General features: G+C 33.9%; 1 protein-coding gene across 8 annotated transcripts in view; it reads right to left on the reverse strand.

Moving 5' to 3' along the window:
* pdm3 (POU-domain protein pdm3) overlaps positions 1 to 20,904 on the reverse strand; it is a 203,809-nt gene that overhangs the window by 36,536 nt on the left and 146,369 nt on the right. For all 8 annotated transcript variants that reach the window (XM_073092934.1, XM_073092937.1, XM_073092935.1 and 5 more), the window contains 2 exons: positions 18,510 to 18,650; positions 17,139 to 17,628 (listed from right to left, as the gene is read on the reverse strand). In XM_073092934.1, the coding sequence (XP_072949035.1) occupies positions 17,139 to 17,628; positions 18,510 to 18,650 (631 nt within the window). The remainder of the gene's footprint in view (positions 1 to 17,138; positions 17,629 to 18,509; positions 18,651 to 20,904) is intronic.

The following is a 20,904-nucleotide window of genomic DNA, read 5'->3' on the forward strand; positions in this document are numbered from 1 at the left end:
AGAAGAGGATAAAGCTACTAAGTGTAAGGTTAATACAGCAAACATTTATTAAATAAATAAATAATTACGTCGATAAAATAAACAACATTGTAGCTTCCCGCAGTAGCTCGTAAAACCCTTCGCAACAAGAGTAGCAGCTACTTATGACACGAAGGGTTGTACACTCGAGGTGAAAAACCCGCGGCCGCAACAATAGTGGTTCGTCGTACGCGATATAAATGAGGTGCGCGCTTCATTAAGTGCCGTTGCATTAGAGGTAATTGCGGGCTAATTAGGCCTCATCCGTTGCACCACTCGCGATGGCTGATACGTACGCGTGAGTGTGTTGCGGTTTTTAAGTTTATTAAAGTGTTGTCTGGTTTCAAGGGTTTGTTAGGGTAGAGACGCTTACATATGATGTTTCTACTTTTTCACTATATTTAAGATGAATTATCTATTTAAAGAAAAAAGTTACTGTAAGAATAAAATGCTGAATTTTTTTTTGCCTTAAACATTAGATCAGAAAATGTACCAAGGAGTTACTTCCTGCAGTATCCTCGCCACTGTATTTTGGTATTACACTTTATTTAACGAAATAAAAAATCAATATTATACGAAATTTTGTCGTCAAAACAATGACAGTTAAAAATCTACACTGTCGCTTCCCGTAAAACCCTTCGCAACAAGAGTAGCAGCTACTTCTGACACGAAGGGCTGTACACTCGAGGTGAAAAACCCGCGGCCGAAACAATAGTAGTTCGTCGTACGCGATATAAATGAGGTGCGCGCTTCATTAAGTGCCGTTGCATTAGAGGTAATTGCGGGCTAATTAGGCCTCATCCGTTGCACCACTCGCGATGGCTGATACGTACGCGTGAGTGTGTTGCGGTTTTAATTTTATTTAAGAGTTGTCTGATTTCCAAAGTTTCTCTAGGCATTCCAATTCAGCCCAGAGTAAGAAATAGGCGTCAATTAGAGTAGTGACCAATTTTGTTATAACTAATTATTAGAAAGTGGGAAATTACACAAATATACAAGTACCGTCGAATTGATTCCTCCGTTCAAAGCCATTAACATTTCAAGTAAAAATAAACGTAAGTCAAATTTTGGAAATCGTGTTTTCATTTTAAGAAGATTAAGATTTTTGGAATTAAGATTTTTAGAATTAAGATTTTTAGAATGATGTACTCAATTTTACGTATCAAAAACTTTAAACAATTGAAATCGACGTTTTGTGCTGATTTTTATCGCTATCCCTATCCCTTATAAGTTATCCCTTATAAATTTAAACGATAAATTCGTAGACATCAAAGTATATAAAGAAGTGGCAAAACAGGCTTCATTTATGAAAAGACCAGCTGTTTCGTGGCAACTAATCAACACTATAGATATCAATAGCGCGCCTCCCAACAAAATAACGGGAATTCTAAAACTAATTTATGTGTAAATTAAACTAAAACAATTATAAAGCATCTCTATAATAAACAGTGCACGCTTGTTTAGCGAACGAGTTTATTCACACATGCTAAGAATGAAACACACTAACATTATATACAATAAGTGTAAGCTGTAAACTTCACGCACACATTCACACTAGAACATTAATTGTTCCTTCAATTTATCAACACGTAGAACACTCGACGTCGAAACTACGCCTTTTCGAGATAATTATTTTGAAAATAATAATGGCACGGTGGCAAATTTAATTACAACCTTATTTTCTTGTCATTGGAACACGACCTTTAATAACTGTATACGCATAAAATGCAATTGGTTTAAGGTATGTGCTACACTATCGAAGTGTAACGAGTAAATAGTTATGCAAAAAAACTAAAGATTAAATAATAATTTTATGTAATAGAAGTCGGAAATGATAATCTACACCTTTGAGAACATTCTTAGAAAACTTTACAATAGGATTTTCATGCGAAAATTTCCTTCGCGTTAAGAAGGTAACTCTTCCATTCGCATTTTGGACACGCAATGTAAGACGTAAATGAAATATCATTGCTCAAGAATGCGTTTTTAAGTTATGTCTTGTGTGTGATGCACTCAAAACATATTTTGACTCCAAGCAGGACAATGACTATTTGAAGATAGTCACAAACAGATTATAACTAAATTATCAGCGAGAAGATCGAGAGAGAATCCCAATGACAAAAAAAAAAGATATATTTCTAAAGCGAGAGAAAGTTTATCTTATGCCGTTTATCGCTTGTAGTAAGACTTGCGAAGAAGGGTTTATACGATGCACAGGCCCGGTAGCCTTAAGGTATGATTAAAGGAACTCCTTGATCGAGGTCAATAATTGCTTTTTAATAAAGTCAATGCAAGCTCATAAAAATGCTACAGGGAAAATTTGACAGCCTGTATTTACAACTGTTATTTTTTATACTTAACATAACTAATAATCTACTCTATATTTACTTTTAATTACAATTTCTTGGTTGCTTTTTACTTTGCATAAGTTCGACCAAATTCAGGTAATTTAGGGTATTTCTTACATAAGGGTAATTATTAACATACGGAGACCTTTTAAAAGATTACGAATATTTAAAATTAAGCCGTACTTATATTCTCTGTATTTAGTTTACCTGATGTTAACTGTCAATCTGCAGTCAACCCCAGATAGGATTAAAGTCGTACCTGAAGTTGGCCACAGACCCAGAACAGATTTCTAAATTTTTCAATCAGATATATGTCTGACCGGGGATAGAGCCCGGATTGCTTCGCGCGTGTCACCGGCATAGTGGCGCTACGCGACACGTCAAAATAAAATAACTACACATAATTTTGTATAACTTACTCTAAAGTTAACTTTAGGTAAACAGTTAATACGGCAAGAAACACAATCAAGAATCACATTAATTCATTATCTGATGTGATTCAGTGTGGGTGCGGCCAAGGAAAAAGTCATTACCACTCTGTGTTTAGTCAACTTAATAGCTTACTTTAGCTGTAATTATTGCAAAGACTAAAAAAGCTTGTAAAAGGACAACACTGTTGGAAATTTATATCGAAGGACAATTTGCTTTTGTGTGTGTGTCATATTTACGATCTGGCTTTTGTGTTCTATTAATGCTATAATTTATCTTACTTTATTTATATTAAGTTTAAAATAACATTGTTTATTATCGTCGTCAGCAACACATTACAGTCCCACTGCTGGGCACGAGTCTCCTGTCAGAGTGATTAGGTTAGGCCTTAGTCCATCGCACTGGCCAAGTTCGAATTTGTAGATTTCACATACCTTTAAGACGTAGGTTTCTTTACAATGGTGTTTTACTGTTAAATGAAGTGATAATTGATTTTTAATACACACATTACTTGGAAAATAAGAAGTACTGATAAAATCGATAGTTCTGCTATCGATCGGCTTTCTATGCATTATCGATATCCGACTATCGATTTGCAGCACTATTTATGATTACGTAACAAGTTATATCTCAATCGGTTCAAAAATCAAATTGCAAGATTTGGCCCATAAATAAAACATAGTAAGTCAATAAAAAGTTTGTAAAATTATATCCACTTACTACCTTATTTTCAACAGGCTGTGCCCCGCGGTTTCATTCACGTTTTATCGTGTAAATGCGCTGAAGTTACTCTGTTGTTTTTTGCGCGGAAGTTTTTCTAAAATAAAGTTACGCCTAGTTACTCTTAAGCTTACGTTACTCCTTATGTCATCAGCAATTTTTTAGTGGAATTCCCAACACAATAAATTGACCAGTCATTTTGAAAGCCGAAAGAAACAGACAGACAGTCAGACAGACAGACATTTTTTATAAGTATCGCATATACCTATTTTAATAGGCAATTAGCAAAAACTTCTTTTGATATTACAAACAAACACGCCAATTTTATTTTCTTATATAAATTCAATGTTAGTTACATTCTACACACATTTGTACTGAACCAGCCACGATTTAGACGTCAGCTGTAACATTATCCGTATTAATTATAATCAGAGCAATTTATAAGGAACGTTGATATTTATTAACTTGCTACATTATGTATTTGTATATTCCGTACCTATAGCTGTAGGCGAAGTTAAAGATTTGGTCTCGTTTTCTATGGACATTTTGTTATGAAATAGCATGAAGAAGGTTTTTAGAAGGTGGTAGAGAGTAGGCAAATTTAGAATGTGACAGAAGTCTTTTTAGCAAGGCAACGCGACCTCCTCATGTAACAATCTAATATTATATGAGGTTGATTACAGATGTCCTTGGGCAGCAGTAGCTATTTATATTGCATAACATTATAGAAGGAAATATATTATGAAATATTTTGAAAATCATAATTTTGTTTCTCGTTAATACGCGTAGTATGTAAGATAACTTTATCATTCAAGTCCATAACGATATCATTTTGATTTAAACAGATTTCAAGAATTGCTTGCTTAATAGTAATATGAACTTGATTGAAATAATGAGACCTAGGTTATAATCACATACAAAATCTTTTTGTAAGCTATTTCACAATACACTCAAATGCAACTTTAATATCGGCAATTAACATAGGTACAATATTTATCTAGATTGTAGGCCAACAGAAATGAGGTATTAAACTTAATTATGGATGCGAGAATTAATGCTTCTAACCAGTAATTATGAGGTCGCATTAACTTAATGTCTTTGAAGTACTTATGCGCACACATATAAATTAACTGTAATGATACGGTAACACTAAGGTGGCGAGCGCAAATGAACGTTCATTAGGGATTTTCATTTGTATCTGAATTTGTTCGAGGTTGTTTTGAATCGTCTACTTTTTATTCGTTTGTATATTTTGTATGTATCGATCGTTAGTTAAGTTGAAGTTTAAGGTCAATAAAAGTTAAACTTAATAAAAATAGAAAAAAATCAAGTAGACTAAACTTTATCAAAGTTTCATTTATTTATTTACCTAATAAAATTGTTTTGATGGCTATACTGAAAGATAATTCAAGAAGATACTTTTTTCATTAATTGGCCACTAGTGACTTTTGAAAAAAGCTGTTTAAACTTGACAGTCTTTTGTAACACAAGAAAGGTACTTAACGATCGATTAGAAGTTATGATGTTAATATTTTTTATTTTTAGAAACCTTTTGTGTAATTTTATTAGCAGTAAACAGTATTAAGAACTTCCCTACTTATGTGGAACATTAAATCCGATATCCTCTAGTAATAGGTTCCAGCTTTAAGATTTATTGCATTCGTCCACTTCAATCGAGTCTGTGAACAGCTTAACGTTGAGTACAATCGGCGTCAAAATGCTTTATTATAACGCAATATGACGTCATCCTGTAAAGTCGTGAACACATGTTTTAACATAACATTTCTTATTCTTAATTACATTTTTTGTAACAATTTGTCTATTTAATTGAACCAATTATACTTTAACATAATATTTTATTATGGAACATAATTATGGAATTTTGTTCCATGGAGTACAATAATTAACTACAATTATTTTTATTCCTACGTTGAACAGAAACTGTCTTTTCTGGTGTTATTTTAAAAATATTCAAGTATAGTCCGCGCCAAATTGCTAGTCCGCTCTGAAGTTGTTGCGCACAACTACAAACATATATTCCGTAGCAACGTAAGAGCATACTAACGCAGGTATGAACCTGTGGGCGACGGGCAGCGGACGGGTGCCGGGAGGGGTCCCGCACTGTCTTCGTTTGCTATACGACTCGATCGTTTTATATTCAGAGTGGACTAGCAGTTTGGCGCGGACTATACCTATTATTAATTACTTGTATCTTAAACATGCAGTTCATTTAATAACGATGGCCATAAATGGATTTCTATGAAGACTTTATTGAAATACTTCATATGAATGGTGAAGGAAAACCATTCATATGAAGTATGAACCTTCAAAATAGAACACAGTAGTGCTTTATATTGCCATTGTAAGGGAGAAAATATAGTTGTAGTAATGGTTCCTTTAAAGTCGAACCATCAGGTTTCTACCTACTTTGTACATAATTTCCTAATATTTACAAAATTACGTTAATTAAAATGAAAATCACTAATTAATATTAGTGCTATGACGAGACCGGAAACTCGATCAAATCAGTGTACGTCTAAACGCGGGAAAATATATCGCGCTTGCATTTCCGGCGACGGTGCCGCCTTCTTTAATTACATGGCTATAGGGAACTATGAATGTATGAAAGTAAAGATGAAATAGTAGAAAATTCATAGTGATTATATTTTTGCTATGAATGCCATATATTGAAGGTGGTAGAACCCTTTGCGGTTCGACTCCAGCGGCACCACCCCTACACCTATTTACAGCAGTTAAGCGCTGCTGTGTTTTGGTTTTAAGGGTGTCGTAAGAGAGACATACTTTTCCGAGGCTTTTTAGCTTAGTCCTCAGAGGTGCACCTGTGGCCGACCTTAGGTAGCAATATCTAATCATATCTTGGGATGATTATAGATATCCATGGGCGGCAGAATCCACTTACCATTAGGTGGACTGCATGATCGTCAGCTACTCCTATATTATAAAAAATGTGGGACTTCGGGGCAAAAGGAGTACAGAACACTCCTCAACCAGTTGGAAAATGCTGGAGTCAGACGGCTCTAGACCCGCGGCATTGCGCAGATTAGAGGAAGCCTATGTCCAGCAGTGGACTTTCAAAGGATGGATTTTATTACCAAAAAAACGAAATAAAATACAAAATTATATCGGTTAATAGGTATCCTTATCGAAATTATGACAGTTATGAATCGCATGTTATTCGATGCGAAAAGTCCCTGAATAGCATGAGTGCATTAAAGTTTTATGACATAATTACATTGTTGTTATTTGACTAAATGGGTACGTTTCATATAACACGTGAAACGCGAGCAAGCCTTAATAATGTTGAAACTGCTAAAATACTATTGATTTAAGACATAAAATGCCTTATTAAGATTTGTAATAAATCTAAGGGGCCACAATAATTACTTGAAATAACGTGGACTACATTTTTCTACATGAAAATTTATCAAACAAGCATTCATCTAGTGTAGTCACTTATGGTCATCAGTAGCCGACGCCATATAGGATAAGAGTCCTAGGTAAAGTCAATTATTGATGCCTAAAGTCGAATACCAATGTGCTGATACGCATCGTGATATAAATGACAGTCTAATAATCTCTGAAAATATCCGCTGTCTCACTGTCATACAATATGACATTACGATCAATAACTGCCAAATTCAATTTTACAGACTTTTTACGGACTTCGACCTGTTAAAATAAGGCTTAGAAACTTAATAACTAATCCTTATAAAGGGTGTATGTATTGTGTACATTCAATCAACATTCATCCTAAGCAAGTCCGTCAGAAAACATTCGTAAATGCCAAAGTCCGGAACTTCGTACAAAAATTTGTCATATAGAAATTAAAAGTCAAGCAACCCTATTGTTGGATTCGTCATATATCTTAACTTAGCTACGCCACACATTTTTGGAGGTAAGGCGCCTTAATATACGCAAACAGGTTCAAAAAGATCCGCAAATGCGTCTGAAGCCGGAAAATTCGGACAAAAATTAGTCATTTTTAAATTAAACTCAAGCAACCCTATTGGTGTATTTGTTACACATGCATAACTTAGTTACGTATGCATCGCTAAGCACGCCTAACCAGGCGCCCTAAGATACGCATCACATCTAAAATCATCCGCAAAAATCCCAGAAGCCCGAAACTTCGGACGAAACTTCGTCAACACAAAATAACATAGATGTGTAGGCATCCTTACATCACTAGTCGCCTACAGACAAGGTTTTCTAAGTATCGCACTAAATGTAATGTATTCTAATGATATTCTCTATATCTATTTATCACTATTACTGTGCGGATTAGTCGCGTCACACTAAGCTAATTACACACTGGAATATTTAATGCAATAAGTAGATATTATCTCGCATTTACCATGGGTTCGAGATTCAGATCTTTTGCACTTCTGATTGTTCAAAGTTCTATGCGTAATAGATAATATTACACCTACTTATTTTAATCTTATGACAATGCTGAGCGTTATTTTTTTCAAGTGTAATTTTTTGAAGGTTTAAAGGAAAGATACTTATAGGTATGTGAGGTTCCAACTTCCCTTTCAAATAGAAATGTTACACATGATTTTGTTATTCATTCTTTACAAGTGGATCCAGCAGGAATAGACAGACAGAAAAGATCACAAGCGAATTTTCATAAATTTATCGGGAAGGTTTTAGTCACTTTGATCATATGCATTCGTGGTGCTACGATAGCATAATTAAACCATAGTAAAACAACCGTGTTTAGAAGGAGTAACGATTAAGTGGCCGACCTCAAGTAAGTTACCACCTCAATACTTCACACTGACACTACAAAGTTATACAAAAATGTCTTGGATATACATTTCATTGACATTATAGATATCTCCATTTAAAAAGTTTATTGAACATCGCAATATAATAATAATAGTTATATTTATAATACTTTGTCACTTACGTATTTGTTGATATTTATATAATACACTTATAACTTAGAATTAATAATATTTTAATGACGTCCTTTACCAAGTATCGGTAAATAATATATTCAAACATTATTCTCGTAAGATCTATTTATCACCATTAATTGCGGATTAGACGCGTCATGGCGCTAGGTAAACGTTAGAATACTTAATGCAATACCTAATTATCTGCTCCCATTAATTGTAGGTATATCTCGATCATGTATGGCAGAGGTTCTCAAAGTGTATCTCTAGGTACCCCTACGGGGTGAGGTTTGTTAATTCTAGCGGATACATGGTTTTATGTAACGACTGATTTACTAACTTTGTCTGAATTATATGATTAAAATTAAGGGAATTTACGACGGCCAGAAATAAATCCTCATTACATTACTTAATTACTAATTTCATTAAACTTGGGTAATACCTTCTTTCAAATCAATCTTTTTTCATCCAAAGATTTAGTTGAAACTACCTATAGTCAGTATGTAAGAGGGGTTCATTTTTATATAAAAAAAACTATTAGGGGTACCTATGTAGAGTTATAAGTTTGAGGAAAATTGATGTATATTATGGTAGCATATGTATTCTTTCATATTAATATTTCAAACGTGTCTGTCTGTGCGTTTGTCCTGTATTTCCAACCACTAATAGAGATAAAGATATTATCGATTCTATTTTAATATCTTCAACCAGTAATAGTTACAATTGATATATAGCATTAAGTTTCACCATGCTTATCCATTAGAGAACCAATACATAAAATATAATTAAAGCCTTTCGGCGTTTATTTAGAGTAATTGGTACATAAAATTAGCAATGGAATGTTTCTAGACTATTAACGTTGAGTCGAAAGCAGTCAATTTGAAACTTTCACTAATAATTCGAATAGGTATCGGTACTTAATATATACTTGATTGCGAATTAATTTTATCGTGTGACGTTAAACGGATTATCTTTTTATTTATACTATACGAGTCACTCCACCTAATGGTAAGTGGCTACTGACGCTCATGGACATCTGTAATTAAGCCCAGAGAGGATTAGATTCCTACCTAAGGTCTGTCACAGATCCCCCGCTTACTCTGACGACTAAGCTGAAACTCCTCGAAATAGTATGTCTCCTTTACCACGTCCTTCAAACCAGTACACGGCAGCGCTTAACGCTGTTGTTATGAGGCAGGAATAGGTAGTGCAAATGATGGTCTTATCTGTTCCAACACAGTCCTGATGAATAGCAACGTATAGAATAGAATAGCATCTGTACTTGCAGGTCTTTAGGGTAAATTAGAAACATGTGAGAGTGGGAGTGACGATAAGATAGGTAGGTAACCATTTTATTATGCTCGTTGAGGTAATCACCGATATCGTTTACCCATAATAAGCAAAAACCTTTGCCAATATTATAGAGAATTCTTAGATAGGTAGGTATGTAAATTTTCCTTATAAACTTTTCCTTAATGTTAAATACAAGTAATTTAAGTTACATCGCTTCACGCTAAAAATGTTCTTTTTTAACATTTTTTGTGAATTTACTACAAATTCAACCTCTACCTACCAAATCGATAATTTAAACCACAATAATGTTTATCTCAAAGTATGTAATCATTATGTCATTAACATTCTTTCGGCAATAATTACACATTACATATATGGAGCGGCTATTGATATTTGCGACGGCGACTAATTAGAAATCATTACACACACTTCCTTATTAAACTGGTATAATTCGCTAATTACTCACGCCACGCTGTAATGAATATTACGTTTATGCAAAACATGTTATGTTCTGTACTGCATCAGATCGTAGGTATGCACCAATTTTTTGATGTGTCGGTTTTATTGTTAAATTGTTTTTGAAAACTTCTTTAACGGCGTTGTGCAATTTTTGTGATGGGTAAAAAAATTTTGAACTCGCGTCAGGTCACGTGTCCTGATCGAAAATTCCTAAGACGAAGCAAAAGTCAAGGTGTCATCCGTTGTCAGCATAGAAAAAATATGTCAATGGGTGTCGGTTTATTTTTTATTTATTATATTTTATTATTCAGGTTAGGTTGCGAAAGATTTCACTTTTGTCGCACTCCCGGAGTGCAACCCGATGATTTTTTTATTCTATGTTTAATGGAATAAGTCATGGTAGTTAATATAGTAGGTATATAACATATTACAGTTCCACTCCTAAACATGGGTTCCTCAGACTAAGAGGGAATTAGGCAATTGCAAATTGGTAGACTTCATATACCTTTAAGAACTTTTTGTAAAAGACTTCAGGGCGGTAGGTTTCCATACGATGTGAGGCTAGTGGTTGACGAGGCCTCTCAATCGAGTGTCCGAGGTTCAAAATTCAAATCTCAGACGCACCTCTGATTTTTCAAAGTTATGTTCTTATTATAAATTAATTATCGCAAGGAAACTTAAAGCCGGCGATGCATTGGCGACTCCTCTGGTGTTGCAAATGTCCATAGGCGACGGTGACTGCTTTCCATCAGGCAGCCCGTCTGCCTTATCGTTAGGTTACATATAAAAAAAAAAAAAAGAAACCTGCATACCTGAAGGGCAGCAAAACAAAAAAGGGTCTAAAATGTATGTGAAGTCGTCCCACTCGAGCTTGGTCAGCGCAGTGGACTTTGTCCTAGTCCTTAGTTCCTATCATTCTGAGAGTAGACTTTTGCCCACCAGTGGAACGGTAATACTTTGATGACGTATAGGTTTGGTGGTGGCGTCCTTGCCTCGAACCGTGGTGGGTTCTACCTTTGAACTATTTCCCTCTTCCCTTCCCTTCTCTGTTACTAAGTAACAAAACTTAAACGAAAGATAAGTAGCCATTATTCCTTGCATTATGAATCTAATTTCCATAAAAAATGTGTTAAGTCGAGAAACATTTCTTTTATCTCCTTGTCAAGTGGAATCCGGTAACATGACTCACTTTTACCTTCTATCTGGTTAACAAACACAAACAAAACGCACGCACACACACGAATGCGTTTATGCAATTAAAATGCAATAAACTTGCTGCAGTAGGTAATTCTTTGGTAATTATAAATTTAGCTTTCTAGTCTAGGCTAAACCTGTTTGCAATAATATTTAAAGGTGACAACGTTTAGGGCGTGTACAGACGAGGATAAAAAACGCGCGTTTTTAAGTTCAATTGCGCGTTTCATCTGACAATGGCCGATGCTGTTTTGTATTAATCCGAATCGAAGATCATCCGAGGTAGTTGGGAGATATTTTTATATTATTTTTTTATTTCTCAATTTGTACCTTAAGGTGCCTACTTTGTACAACTTTTCAATTACAAATAACATATAGAACTTTGGGTACTTCATTTATTTGTTATTATTTAATCCTTTATTTATTTATTGACTATATTATATATTTATATAAATCTTTACTGGGATTGAAAAGGAAAAAGGGGATCTTTAAACATACTTTAACCAAAAAACATATTAAATAAAAAATATCATTTGTGTGTGTGTATGCCGTAGTAGAGTCGTATTTTTAAACGCGTAATATAAAACGCACTTTGGCCGCCTTGTGCGATAAATGCCTAAGTCTATTGATTTTTCATTGTGTAATAGGTGACAAACTTCATGTAATGTATAACATTTTTATCTATTAACTAACTTCCTTTTATTTTGTTATTTATTAATTAAAATAAATTATTAAATATTGAATTAACATTAAAACTACTTCGCAACAATCCGCTAAAAATATATTCAGTGGTCAGTGACGCCCAGATAGATGGGGATACTATGAGGATAGTAGAGCCGGATTCGGGCTAGGTCAGCCAGGATGACTATGCCGGGACCTCCGTAAGAGAGGATCCCCCACAATAGTGAAATACAAATCTCGATTGGTCAAAATATTGTTTTTATCCAAACAAAATTTTTTCGAGATGAAATATTTTTATTTTTTGGCAGTAACTTTTTCAAAGACTTTTCAGATTTATGTCTTATATTCCCAAAATTATTAGGGGCCTCCGCTCCTTTGTTACCCCATTGTCTTTTGGATAATACCTACATTGTGGTAGTGATGACGTAACCAAACATATTCTACATTTAAACTTATGACTAACTATTCAAAACGTGTAAAAAACATCCCTATTGCCTTGAAATTGAATGAAGCCACAAACGGCTTATTAGTAAGTCCTTTTTTTTAATTCTTGACAAATAAAAACATTTTTCAGAGAAAATTTACGAATAAATAACTACTACTGCGTAATTTACATAATAAATAAATAATTATTTCAAATGTTTTAGGGACATTTTGGCACGGAGACGTGGCAAATTTTTTTACGTAACTATTTCAATTCTCAAAACTAGGTACATTTTCTTGTTAGGAGTGAGTAATCTTTACTAATCTATGTTACTAACATGCCCTTGACGGCCACGAAAACCAAAATGTCACACCAATCTTGCTTCAGACCTTTCCGCACGGCCAACACCAGAAAATTGTCCGCGTTGAGAACATTATTTATGTAATTATATCAACAGCTACACATCCTGCCCGTAATTAGCATAAAATACCTCATTACTGAGATAATAGCCGCCGGTGCCCGCGTTTTCCTTATTATTCTAGTATACTGATTGTTTATCGTGGAACTATTCGACATACCTCGTATTTTTAAACTTCACACTCGATACAAATATGAGTATGACACAAATACAAGTAGACACTTGTAGATACTTGTGTATTAGCAGTGATAGTACCCATCTTGTGACAAAATTACTCTTCCTACTGAGTGAGGATTGAATTCGGAGTAGGTCATATTGAAATAATTACATTATGCATTAGAACTTAAAAGTCAACTGTTGAAAATAGACCTCTAAAAATGCTTTAGATAGCAATCTACTATTAACATTTGACTACATAATATAAGTGATTGCAATAAGTAGACGAATAAATAAAACAGTGACGGTGCTGCCCTTATGCTTGACTTATTCACTGATTCCCTTCCTAGGATATCCACAGGAAGATAGGGAGTGGTTCTATTCTAGGTCACAAGTCATTTATATAATTACTTAAGCCCACGGTCTTGACAATTATTAACAAAACTTCCTATGTTTTCAATCTGATAGAACCCTTTGTGGTTCTATTCCGGGGGCACCACCACCACACCTATTTCTGCCTCATAACAGCAGTGATAAGCGCTGCTGTGCTCTGGTATAAAGGGTGTGGTAAGTGAGACATACTTTTCCGAGGCGATCACCATCAGACTCTTACCATCAGATGGACTGCATGCTCGTGTGCTACTCTTATATTATAAAAAAAAACATTTTGTAAACTTGGCAATGATTTATAATAACTTCGAGAGTGGTTCAAGATGCCTATCTGTAGTCGACTCGTCATATAAACTACCTACTTATATAATGTCCAATTATTTGTCATTATAAAATAATGAAGATTGTACATTTGAGCGAAGTTTTATTTCAGTGCACATTAAGCTAATGTGAGCACGGCTTAATTATAGCTGCCTAATTACGTGTAATAAGCAGTCATAAGCAGAAATAAGTACGTTGCTTATATGAACGTTGAGGTTTCCCTATACTGTTGTTTTTTATCTTTTATTTTATAATTACAATAATATTATTGTCATAATTATTATAATATTAAATTAAATAAATGATTAGTTTATCGTAGTGTTTTGTTTTGTTCTTTAATACTGGGAAGTGTAAAAGTGTGAGTACATTTTGACATTAAGCTAGTAATTAATTCACATGACCATATTAATTTAATTGGAAACCTTTGTAAGGCGATTAATTTATTACAATGTAATTTATATACTTACTTACTTTAGTTTATTACGAGATGCTTCATTTAGTTTTTTGCATATAAAAATAAAACCTTACATACTTGCAGGGTATACAGATTACACTTTCTCAAACTTTGTTTGTTTCCGCCAAATTACTTTTTTTTTATAATACAAGAGTAGCAGACGAGCATGCAGTCCACGTGATGGTAAGTGGCTACTGCCGCCCATGGACATCTGTAATCAACTCTAGATAGGATTAGATATTTCCACTTGAGGTCGGCCACAGATGCGCCGCTACCCCTAAGCTGGAACGCCTCGGAAAAGTCTGTCTCCCAATTACGTTTAAACTAAGTTTCAAAGATCAGGTTTTATAGATGAAAATTTAGAAAACGACTTTTGTGCGTTAAGGACTAAAGTTGTCAATTTTGCTTATTTGTATATTTTACTTGCATATCGTGTCCTTGTGCATTTGAACGAAGTTTAATTTCCAACGACATTAAGCTATTGTGGCCGCAGTTTAATTACGGAGTGCCTAATTACGTGTAATAAGCAGGGACCGCGCGATAGCATCTTCTGTTTCTATTCCGAACATTGAAATGCTAATACTGCAGTACATTAGTCATTCAATTAAAATTTGTAATTCACTTTATGTCATTTCGAATGATATATTCTATTTGGTTAACTGTGTTTGTCTTTTTTAATTATTGCATGTCGTAAAAATAATGGGATGTGTTATTATTGTTAGTTGTTTGATGTTATATTATTATTAACTAATTATTGTAGTTTTACTAGCTAACTCGGCAAACGTATAAATAAAAAAATGTTAAGGGTGAACAACCCTTATCACTTAGGGGTATGAAAAATAGATAGAAACCGATTCTCAGACCTACTGAATATGCATATAAAATTTGATGAAAATCGGTAAAGCATTTTCGGAGGAGTACTGTAACTAACATTGTGACACGAGACTTTTATATACTCGTACAAGATAAGTCTGACAGTATGTACTCTATTGGTAAAACCACTTAATGGATTTTCATGTTATTTTTACACAAAAAAAAGTTATAAGTTCACTTTGCAAAGTAAAATAAGACTTCTCACCTTGAAACTATGTAGGGTTGTACCAAGTGTATTTTGATACCCATTATCTTATTCACCAAGATATCCCAAACGAAAACTTCAGTTCAATTCTATTAATGTCTAACCCTATTTGTAGAACAACGCCCGTTGATTAGTACTGAGCTGTGTGTTGCGAGTGTGTGTAATTACACTCATTGTCACATAATTACAACGAGCATTTATCATTCACCCACGCTAAATCCACCCTTATATGTCCCGCGAGAATCGCCCGTAAAGCAAGCAACACAACGGTTACTATTCCGTGCGCAATTTTGCTAAGTTTAGTGCAAATTTTATTGATAGTCGTGAGAGATTGTACTGCCTTTTGCGGTCAGCGCGAACAGGTTTAACTAAATTGATTGTTCCTAATAATTATCGTTAATGCATTCCAGTAATTATTCAATTAATTGCATTTGTAACGTGAATGGTACGTACGAGTGTACTGAGAAACTATTTATTTAAAATCTAACTACTAGTATTTTGTTTCTTAAACGAAGTGAACTTGAAAAAGTTATCTACATACAAGTACTTTAGTCTTGTGTTTAGTCATTATAATATTCGTACTAGCATGTATTCATGATAGATGTTGGTTCGTGACTTTGATGGTCTAGTGGGATACATTTCTAGCCTTTTATGTTAGGAGTTCGGGGTTTAAATCTGCTTTTACCCCATTTTTTCTGTTACGCTAATTTAATTTTGGCATTGATGGAAAACACCACCAATAAAATTATATGCATAAGTATACTCTACAAAAATCTCAAAGCTTTGCCAATGTGGTGGACTTAATTTCTTATACCCATTTTTAGAGGTGGGATTATAACGAGTTAATTTAAGATTTGTGTTATTAAGCAATTACAAAGTTCTAAAAAATTATGAGTGATATGAAGCTGTGCTATAATTATACTTATTTATACATAATTACACCTACAGCGTATTTGTCATTGTATTCAAGCTGAGGCGGTATCGTTTTCACAAATACCACCCTTAATGTCTTCAAGATAAGGATGATAATAGCATGTTGAATTTTACTAAGGTTAGTGTAAATTTTGCGAATTAATAATTATCAGCTGAAGGAAACTGTAACTTTTGCTAAGGCTAATGTAAGTTTAGCATTTTCATTATTTAGGAAATGCATTAGCGTAATAACTTTTGCTAAGTTTAGTGTACATTTCGTGTGTATATTGCTAAGCTTAGTGTAAATTCCGTTAGTCCTTAGCGGTCAGCGGCAGGTTTAGTCGAATCGCGATTAAATTGATTGTTGAGCATAATTATCGTTAATACGTTCTAATAGTTGTTTAATTTATTTGTCGGTTGCATTGAAATGGAATGTACATCCGCTTAATGCATGCATTTGTCCTCAGTTCAGTCCTCTGTCCTCAATTTGATCTAGTTTCGCTTGAGGTCTTATGTTGTTATAGTTATTTAATAATGAATTCTAATTTGTGTAATAAATTCGTTTTAAATATTTTACTGCTTGTTAACTTAAGAAATCTGAAGAATTAAATTACTTTATTGTCGAATTACAAAAAATAACATAATAAACATGTTGATAATTCGCTGATATAAAAAAATATATATCATTAATAAAATTTCGAAGGAAGGCTAAATTGGTCATGAAGGTATTAGTAGGTAATTTACGTAAAATACAAAATATGTGTCTATCCGAAATTTTGTTTCTTCAGTTTCTTAATAAATGAGTTTTGGTGTCAGGTTGTCATTATATTAATTGACTAATTACTCTTCAGGGCTTTGTTCAAAAACAATAATTTCGAAACTTATTGAACAAATTGTCTTAAATAATGTTTAAGGACTCACCTGTTCATGTTGTTCATAGCTGAAGCCGCAGCATTTTCCCTCTCGTTCCGCTCTCTGCAGCCACTCACGAATCTCTCGAAGTTCTCCCGCTCCTTGTAGTGTCGGTCGGGGCGCGGCGAGGACGACCGTCTCCCCGGCATCTGCTGCGGCATGTTGTTCTGTTGGACTGTCTGCAGCAGGTTATGGTTCGCTTGGGGCTGCTGCTGTTGGAGAGCTTGCAGCAACTCTTGAGCGTTCGTCGCGCCGTTGGAGAGGAAGTTGGGTAGCCCGGGGTTTAGAAGAGCGTTCGACAGCGTCGGGTTCAGCATGTTCGGTCGGATGTTCTGCTGCTGTGGGTTGGAGTTGAGCAGCTGGTGGGGTTGGGCCATCGCTTGCAGGTTGGCGAGGGACGTTGATACCACTTGGCCGTTGTTGAGCGCCAGGTTCACCATCTGGTCGTTGGAGTTCACGTGGTTCACCGGTATCGTTAGGATGGTCTGAGTTGCTATACCTGTTATAAGAAACGTACAATCAATATTCAGATTCTTAAATTTAAAGTATAAAATGTATTAAAATGCTAACACCTTTTAAGGCAAACGTATTTTTTCTTATAATAGTACATATAGTATAGAAAGAAATATTTAGTAGTTAATTTAGTCTTAAGGGAAAGAAACGCATCATGCTCTTAAAACTAATATTCGTAGGTGAACCCATAAGGGTTTACCTACGAATATTAGTTTAAAAATTAAATTTAAGTCATTATAAGACGTATAAACGTCTTATAATGACTTAAATTTAAATTATAAGCCAAAAAAAAATATATGCGCCGTTCATTAGAAATTAATAATACTGTGGAATTTTATATTTTAATACGCTTTTATTAGCTTCAGACGTATGTATGTTAGTATGTAACGAAATCTTTGAACATGATTTTAACCCCCTTCAAAACGTCGGATTAACTTGAAATTTGGCATACTTAATAATAATAAGATAAAAATATTTTTTATTGTAAAAATAGCGTGGGGTGCTTTTTAAGATATTATCAAAATGATAATCCTTCTACTCAATATCTATCAATAAAATATTTATAACTATTGACACCATGCACCCCACGCTTTTTTTACAATAAAAAATATTTTTATCTTATTTACACTATTCTTAATTCAAATTTTAAAAAAGTTATTTTCTATTTTTTAGTTGGATTTTCTATAAAAAGTGTATTTTTTTAGTTTTTTTAAACTATTATTTATTTTTCATTTTTTGGTCGAATTTTTTATAAAAGCGTATTTTTTAGTTTTTTTTAACTATTATTTATTTATAATGATAACTAATATGTAAAGCCTATGAATCATTACCTATACAAGTCTACTAAACTATATTTTGAAGCCTTACCCTGAGATGTTGGTATCAAGAGCTGGGCGCCTTGGATTCCTTGGACTAGTTGCCCCGACGCCAGGATGAGCTGCGGCATTGGAGAAGGCATGGCCGGAGGCAGCATGTTGCTGTTAGCCACTGGGTTGGGTGACCCCATACCTTTGGACAATATTACCATATTAAACATTGTTATTTCTACTTGAAAGATAAAGGCTGTTTATTTCCAGAAATAGTAACCATAATAATACAGAAAGATTTATTTTTCGGTTTGTTGTGTACTCAAACTAATTTTTAAAATGTGTCGTTTCAACAAATTTTCAACAAGATTTTCGATTAATGTTTATCAAAAATAATAGTCTTAAAATTAATTAAATTAACATTTATTATTTTAAATGGCGTTATTAAAAAAATAAAAGTAACATTTTGATATAATTAAAGATTTTGAGCGCGAAATCAGAATACTAATTATTACTTGAATATAAAATCGGATAAATTTACTATCGGATAAAATTTAAAGATAAATAGCTTAGGTATCATACTAGTCGTAATTTCATACAATTTAAAACATAATATCATAAACAAAATCCATGAAATTAAATAATGTGAAATTAAATAATTATTCAATCTCAAGACTCATTAGACAAAGCTCGAACGTTAGTCATGCAACCACTTATCGTATTGACGATATAATCACCAACAAATCCGTGAGCTTTCTACTCATAATTTGAAACAATAAAATAGTATCTCAAAGGCGCCGTCGCACCGCCACAATAAAGCAACGATAGAAAATTACACAAAATCCATCGGCAACCGAGCAAGACTAATTTACCGCGAACAAAACGCCACGAAAATCTAAAACATTATCTGCATGCTTTACAAGCCCGTTAAACTCAACATTAACATACGTATTCGTTTATACCATGACATTTCACATTTTGTAATAAATGCTCTTTCCTACGGCGCATCAATTAAGCGCCGAAAAAAATGTATAATTAGGTCTATTAAGACAATAAAACTCTTAATGATACCGCAACAGACGTAATATCCGTGCGTTCGTGAAAAAATATGTAATTATACTCATTATTTAAATAGGTTTTTTTACCATTACGGCATGGGTTTAATGGGCGGGATAGCGGCCGGCACTTGGTTTCATTAATCGATTGGTTTCGGTAATCACCTAATTACTCCGTGATTTCCGTTAAGAGTTTTAATGCACAAACCGTGTCTCTCTGATTATCCTGATCTGTCTAATTCTAACCTAATTAGCGGTCTACCCTCGTGTCGGGATGTCTATTTGAAATGGTAATGTGCTGAAAAACTGTATGGATAGGGCTAGCGGCGTTCGCCGAGCGGTGAGTGTTAGGAGGCAGCGGATTTTGTATTCACAAAATTGTATTTGTTACGTACATATGTTGTTTATAATTATGTTGTGTATAATATAAGTAGTATTGCTTAACGTAGGTAATGACTATACTAACAGACAAAAAATTAGCCCCCTTACTAAATCGATCGTTGCAGGAATGTATGAAAAAATATTTTTAAATTACTCTTTCAATGAATTGTACGACCTAACCTAATTATTTTGTCTGCTTAAATATTATGTAAATAACACGATGTAAAGTATTCAATTTTATTACTGTCCCAAAATGATACTTTATTTGATGTTCCCACAAAATATTTCCAGCTTCATTGAAGGTCATTTTTTTTCTAGGAATCAGAAAATATATCTTTAACAGTAGTAGAAGGCACTGCTGTACCCATAAGTTGATGTCAATTTTTGGCACCCAAAACATTGGATAGATTGATTGCCATTATAAATAACGGGCGTAGGCAGAAATTGTCAAATTTTGGTCTAATTTAGGCAAAACATTATGTCATGTGTGTAGACAAGTTTACAAATCGGAGCCAAACCTATTAGGACTTATTTTTATTTCGCAAAACTTTCACTGCCAAAATCTATGACAAAATATTTTCGGTGCATTTTTATTTTTTTATAAAATTACCCGCTGCTCTTCCTAACTAAACTCTCGCGCCGTTTTCTAAAATAGAATGCGTACTCGATTCCACTAATAAATGCTACTTAAGGCACCGGCCACAAACTGCATTCCCAATTAGCTCCTAACACTTACACTGTAAGTTAGTTTTGCCACAAAATGGCTCCCGTATTGAATTTGTACATAATTAGGGACCTTTAATTAAACTGTCACGATACGCGAAGAAAGTTAGTTTTAATGTTCGTATTTCTGAACTAAATAATGTTTATTATTATTTGTGTAATGATTAATTGCTTAATTAATAATAAACGGTTATTTTGAATTTAACAGTGATAGCCAAGTGGTTGAAACTCGGCCTCTCGATCGAACAGTCCCAGGTTCTAATCCTAAGTTTCTAAAATCAAAATTATGTGCGTATT

Source organism: Epargyreus clarus, unplaced genomic scaffold, assembly GCF_041222505.1.
Source record: "Epargyreus clarus isolate Ecla_fem2 unplaced genomic scaffold, WU_Ecla_fem_2.2 ptg000004l, whole genome shotgun sequence".
Taxonomy (NCBI): domain Eukaryota; kingdom Metazoa; phylum Arthropoda; class Insecta; order Lepidoptera; family Hesperiidae; genus Epargyreus; species Epargyreus clarus.